General features: G+C 50.1%; 1 protein-coding gene across 1 annotated transcript; it reads right to left on the reverse strand.

The window, feature by feature from the left end:
• Positions 1–3,311: 3,311 nt before the first annotated feature.
• LOC123136979 (allene oxide synthase 4) lies at positions 3,312–5,239 on the reverse strand. The gene has a single exon (XM_044556509.1). The coding sequence runs from the start codon at positions 5,198–5,200 to the stop codon at positions 3,635–3,637; it is 1,566 nt and encodes a 521-aa protein (XP_044412444.1). The 5' UTR covers positions 5,201–5,239; the 3' UTR covers positions 3,312–3,634.
• Between the last annotated feature and the right edge of the window lie 1,340 nt (positions 5,240–6,579).

Below are 6,579 nucleotides of genomic sequence, written 5' to 3' on the forward strand. Positions count from 1 at the left end.
TTGGAGGACATCAGAACAGGCCCTTAGTTGCTCCCAAATAACTCGAGATTGCCTAAATATAGATGGCTGGAAGTTAACACCCATCCCACATATATTAATGAGTGCCCAATAAAAGGCCTCTCTTGCCACACAACACCGAGAAAGAAAAAGAGAAAAAGGCTTGCTACCACAACAGGAAACCCAACAATATTTGTTTATGAAATATAAATCAACAAGGGAGAGAGTACATTCCGGCAACTCATGAATAGGCCCTTTTATTGCACAATTCAAACCACATCCCAAACCTCACACAATCACAAACCGCATGTCAACACACGGCCGCGCGTGCACACACACAAGTGGCATCACATCACATGCAAATGCAACTAAACCGTGCAAATTAGGCCCCCACAGGCAACACACATTAGCTGGTACTAATTATTGCAGCACCCTAATCTTAATAATGCCACCACCCTACTTGACACTAGCTACTATAGTTAGTCACTTCGCCTTGGCCCTCATAAGCGAAGTGAATGTCACTGCCGGCTCTAGCTTTCTCCTTCATTTCAGTGGCGAACGCATCATACCATCGGAACATCTCCATCACCATGGGCCTCTCAACTGCCACCACCATGTCCTTCCCCTAGAATTGCTTGTTCCCCTCCGCCGGCTCTCTGTTTTTCGGCCAGTTCAACCACATCACATTCTTGAACACAACTCGTGCCGCTGCTTGTGGCTGGTGGGCTGCCGGCTCATTCTCCCGTCATAGATGTCGTATGAGGGGGAGTGGTAAACTTTTGCTCGGCATGTTGTCACAGCTACGAAGGTCTCGTCGTCCCAAGTGGTTCATCTCCAACGACGGCAAGGCTCGATCTGGGTGAAAGTTGTGTTGGAACCCATTGCATTTCCATATTACGGTTTAGGGTCCTTGTAAAAGTCAAGGACTTACTCCTCATGTACTTGTTTTTATTCGAATCCTTATATGATATTTGTGATGTAAATGCCTATTAAAAAAGTATGTGCAATCATTTATCACCAACTTTACGCCGTGTTTATAAACTTCATTACTGCATAGGCGGCGACCCAACAAATAGTAGTTGCTAAATAGCGATTGTGTAACTTGACAGCCAAATTTGTTTTGACTATTAGGAAAAGAAAAGTCAATTGAATATTGGTAGATTAGTGTATCATGCATTTCACTAAGCACATTGTTTTTGCCACCAAATACTACCATCATTTCGAAATTTAAAACATTTTGATAGGCCTAATATTCACAGCTAAGCTTTTTTTAACAGAAAAAGACACTAAAGGGTGCCAACTTCATTCAGCTCAAATGCATAGTACAACATGTATTACAAAGCCCCGATATTACATCTGAGAGATTACAGAAAGAAAGGGACAAAGACTATGCCTATGAGCTGAAGAATTACAACCAAAGACAGGTTCTTCATTGCTATTTAGAACCTGATGAGCTACGTTGTCTGAAATAGATAGAAGGGTTCAACTCATTGGAGATGGAGAAGTAATCTGCTAAAGTTTGCCTGATGGTCTAGTGAACATTATCTGCATCCAACTTTTTGCCTGCAGCTGCTTTTCCAAGAGATAGACAATCAGTAAGGAAAGAAGGCTGGTCTATCTGAAGCTTCTGTGCTAACTTCGCTGACAGCTAAGCTAAAAGTGTAGTTTAGTGACATGTGATGTCAAAAAAGTGTGTTGGTTTCCCCACAAAAAAGAAAAGTGTGTTGGTGTGGTTCCTGAACCGAAGTGTGAATTTGTGAAATGTCGTGTCAAAAAGGCACAGTCGTGGATTTTTTAGAACACAATACAGATGCCGGCGCTCTCCTCGTAGTCGACGGGAACGTCTCCTCCCACTAAACGGGTATCGTCGAAAATCGTGAAATAAATCCAAAAATAATACAAGCAATAGGATTTGAACCCTAGTGGGCTGAGATACCACTGTTCTTCTAATCATCCAACCACAGATTGGTTCGCACATAATCATGCGCGCATGAAACATGATCGTGGTTCCGGAATACATTTGTGGGTGCATGCCAAGAGTGAGGCTTTGTGAGATGCTACGCAAAACAAAAGTGGGTAACGTGGAATGCATGCTTATGAATATGTTTTAACAACAGAGTGTGGTTTCTCTCTCGTAAAATGTCACGCACTCTGCGTTTTGTCTACTTTTCCACATGCAAGTCTGATCGCTAAATTATGGTACTAGCCCCGCTAGACAAATGATCTCTCTTTCCTGTTACTTATCACAAAAGTGTGGACCACTGGATGCCCCTCCCGGTCTCCCATCATCAAATTCTAGTACCCCTCCATGAAGAAATCTAAAAACGTTTAGATTATTACATATTTACCAAACAAAAATAAATAAGAAAGAGAGTGCATCCTCGCAAATCACGAATGTAAATAAACCTTTATACCCCCTCTGTTTCTAAATATTTGTTTTTTAGACATTTCAAATGAACTACTACATACGGATGTATGTAGACATATTTTAAAGTGTATATTCACACATTTTGCTCCATATATAGTTACTTATTGAAATGTCTAGACAAATATTTAAAAACGGAAGGAGTATAAGACAGTTCAAACGACCACACCCCAAAGAGCTTTACATAATCGCCGACACACGCACATCACATGCAATTCCAAACTAAAAGCCAAATCATGCAGATTTGACCAGAGATGCAACAGACATCCGGCCAGTAGCACTATAGCAATTATTGTATGTAGCAGCGCTGCCGCCACTTGGCTCTATAATAGTAAGTGCTAGTCTGCTAGAATTTTTGTCAAAAGAGATCACCTGTAGAACGAAATTGTCAAAAAAAAACCCCTTCAAGACGAAGTGACAAAAAAGACCCCCTCAGCCGTGGCGGCAGGCCCGGCAGACGACACGTGGCACCTGCCGCCACGGCGTGAGGCGGCCGGCCCAGCCGCCACCGGGCCAGGCGGCATGCTGGGCAGAACGGTGATTCTCACGCTCGCGACGGAACGACAGCGACTGTGGGGCCTGGCGGCAGGACTGTGCCGGCTGGGCCCGGCCGCCTCGTCGGCTGGCGGCAGCCCTGTTCCCTCGCACTGCGCTGCCTTTCGCTGTTTCGTACGTGCTGATTACTCCAGTATTCCACACAGTCTATCGTTTAATTCTTTTGATGTTTGTCCGTTGTGCCGACACTCCAGTACTCAGTTTCTTTTTATACCTTTGTCTGCATCATGCGCAGACGCTCGGTCACGAGCTCGAATCTCTGGTTGTCTCAGTGCTTGTCTACTCTCTAACAATGGACAGACATCAAAATAATTAAACGAACGGACTGCGGATATTGGAGTAATCAGCGTGTATGAAACGAGGAAAGGCAGCGCAGCGCGAGGAAACAGGGCTGCCGCCAGCCCGCGAGGCGGCTGGGCCCACTGCCGCTGCCGTTCCGTCGCGAGTGCGAGAATCCCGTTCTGCGTTGCATGCCGCCTGGTCCCGTGGCGGCAGGTCCTGCCGCCTCGCGCCGTGGGGCAGCTGCCACGTGTTGCTTGCCGGGCCTGCCGCCACGGTCAAGGGGGTGTTTTTTGTCACTTTGTCTCAGAGGGGATCTTTTTTGACAATTTTGTTTGATGGATGGTCTTTTTAACAAAAAAAACAGTCTGCTATAGGTCACTCCGCCTTGTCCCTGGTGAGCGAAGTGAACGTCACCACCGGCTCCAGCGGCATCTCCTTCACGTCGGCGGTGAATGTGTCGTACCGCCGGAACAGCTCCGCCACCATCAGCCTCCCGACCGCCACCACCATGTCCTTCCCGGGGCACTGCTTGTTCCCCTCCGCCGGCTCGCTGTTCTCCGGCCCGTTCGACCACACCACGTTCCCGAGCAGCCGCCCTTCGCCACCCACGAACCGGTCAGGGACGAACTCGCCGGCCTGCTTGAACACGCGCTCATCGCGGGTCGCCAGAGGCTGGTACCCGAAGAGCATCTCGCCCTTGCGCACCTGGTAGGCGGCGTCGTGGCTCTCGACCACCAGGTCCTGGCGCGCGCGGCCGTACTGAAACTCCACCGGCGGGTTCATGCGCAGCGCCTCCCACACCACCGACTTCACCAGCGGCATCTTGTCGACGGCTGACACGGTGATGTCGCTGCCGTTGGGCACGGCGGCGCGGACCTCGCTGGCGAGCCTGGCGTGCAGAGCCGGGCCGGCGCGGGCTAGCCACTTGATGACGTGCGGCAGGAAGATCTTGAAGCCTCCGTAGGCGTTGAAGATGGCGGTGAAGACTATGTTGTGGAGGAGCTCGTCGCGTGAGATGCCGGACTGCGCCTTGTCGGCGTCGTTGAGGAAGCCGGCGGCAGCTTCGGCGAAGTAGGCTGTCAGGTCGGCGTAGTCACGGCGAACCAGCAACGGCGGCAGGCGGAAGGTGTGGAGAAGGAGATCCTCGAGCAGCCACGGCTTGATGATCTTACTCGCGAGCGGGTGCAGCTGCACGCCGAGCCACTTGATGGCCTTGGTCACGGCGCCGTCGCCCATGGCCTTGCTCGGCGGCGTGCCGCCGAACAGCGCGGAGCAGGTGAAGTCGAACATGTGGTGCTCGTTGAGCTTGTTGAACTGGACGGGGCCGTCGCCGAGGCCGGCGTCGGCGGCGTCGAACACGGCGCCGAAAGCGGTGCGGAAGGCCGGCGCGACGTGGTGCATCCGTGCGGCGGCGAGGCTGATCATGACGCGCTTGAGCGCGGCGTGGCGGGGGTCGGCAGCGTCGAGGAAGGCGAGCGGGCGGTAGCCACCGAAGAGCGCGACGGAGGGCATGAAGGTCCCGTCGAGCGTGTCGGTCTTGTCGACCTTGGCGTCGTCGAGGAGCACGCTGAAGCTGCGCGCGTCGAGGAAGGCGACGACGCGGGAGTCGGCGGTGATGAACGGCCCGGGGGGCATGTTGACGCGCAGCACGGTGGCGCCGCCGTTCCGGGCGATGCGGGAGCGGAAGTATTCCTCCGCGCCCTGGAAGTAGTAGTAGTCAAGGCGGTCGCGCAGCGGCGACAAGAAGGGAACGCCATAGCCGCCCGGGACCTCCCGGACGGGGAGCCCCGACGGCGATAGCTTGGCTTCCGCATTGTCGCTGCCGGAGCTGTTGGCTACCTTGGATGTCATGGCAGGGTGAGCAAGCGCTAGTCTATCACCAAATGCAATGCTCAGCTCTAGGCTGTAGCTGGTCTTGGAGAGTGACCAGCTCTTCTGCATTATATAGAAAGAAAAGAGGCACGCACATACATGGTTCTACAGTGCTCAAGGGCCAAGGCATCCGCATGTTGTGCCAAAAAACGAGAGAGGCGTTGGCGCTGCCACCTTACCAATTATTTGGCCGTGGCCAATATATTGGTTCTTGTTTGCACGATTGCCAACGTCTTAGCATGCGCTAATGCTCCTTTGAGACCGGCAGAGCAAAATATCAACTAAGTAAAATTTAGCTAACTAGTTGTTGGTAGGGAAAATTTGTACACAAACAAAAATATAAGAACTCAGGGCCTCCAGCATTGGCTCATAGCGTATTTGATTTCATAAAATCTTGCCATTGCGTATCTATTCTAAACGGGTTCTAAAAAACTAAGTTCAGCCCCCCTCATAAGGATGGCAATTTTACCCATGGGTACGGGTACCCGCGGATACCGTATCCGCATGGATAGGGTATGGGCACAATTTAATACCCACGGGTAGTACCCATACCCTACCCATTTAGTCATGGGTAGGGCACGGGTATAGACTTTTACCTACCCATACCCTACCCGTTTATACTGACATGTGAACCTTACCCGTGATTCACATGTGTAACTATGATAAAGTTGTGTCGTGAGCATGTGAACCTATGTTAAAGTTGTCACCAATTGCCAATTTGAATTGACATAATTATCATGTACTCAACTATCTATTCTTGAGTTGAGATCAATGTTTATTTTGTCAAATGTGTTATAAATGAATGTAAAATTGCAAATAACTTGTGTACCGTTTGTTCTACTCGTTGGATGCCCAATGGGTATGGGTACCCGTCGGGTATGGGTACGGGTAAAGTTTCATACCCATGGGTACGAGTATGTGTATAATTTTATACCCATTGACTACATGGGTATGGGTATGGTATTGCTCTACCCGCCCCATACCCTGCCCACTGCCATTCCCTTCCTTCACCTCACTAGCAAGTACAGCCGGACTTAGCAAATCTGCTCCCTTAAACATCCGAGGACGTGCCCATGATCGGTCACCCCTCAAATGTCTGCTTCCATAATCGGATACCTCATTTAGCAAATCCTCAAATTCATACGACCAAATGCATCGTAAACTACCGTAATCCCACATATAGCATCTGGCTACTACATCAATACATTGCTATCGGACTATAAAAAAATTTACATGTTCTACATACATAGTAAAGCTATGGACAAAGATTATCCATGACTGCCCTTACCATTGGCATCTTTATCACGGAAGTAACGTTCGAAGACGCAATATGAATCGAACCGGATCTGCTCATCACCGAGGTTGTCCGACTCGTGAGTGTCCTCCTTCTCCTCTTTGGGGGGCATTCCGGCCATGGCACAGACAACCCGGTTTTGCACTCGGGAGAG

Source organism: Triticum aestivum, chromosome 6B (genome assembly GCF_018294505.1).
Source record: "Triticum aestivum cultivar Chinese Spring chromosome 6B, IWGSC CS RefSeq v2.1, whole genome shotgun sequence".
Taxonomy (NCBI): Eukaryota; Viridiplantae; Streptophyta; class Magnoliopsida; order Poales; family Poaceae; genus Triticum; species Triticum aestivum.

Bases quoted from the DNA above. Each gene is read 5' to 3' on its own strand.
- LOC123136979 (XM_044556509.1), bottom strand. From the start codon at position 5,200: ATGCAGAAGAGCTGGTCACTCTCCAAGACCAGCTACAGCCTAGAGCTG.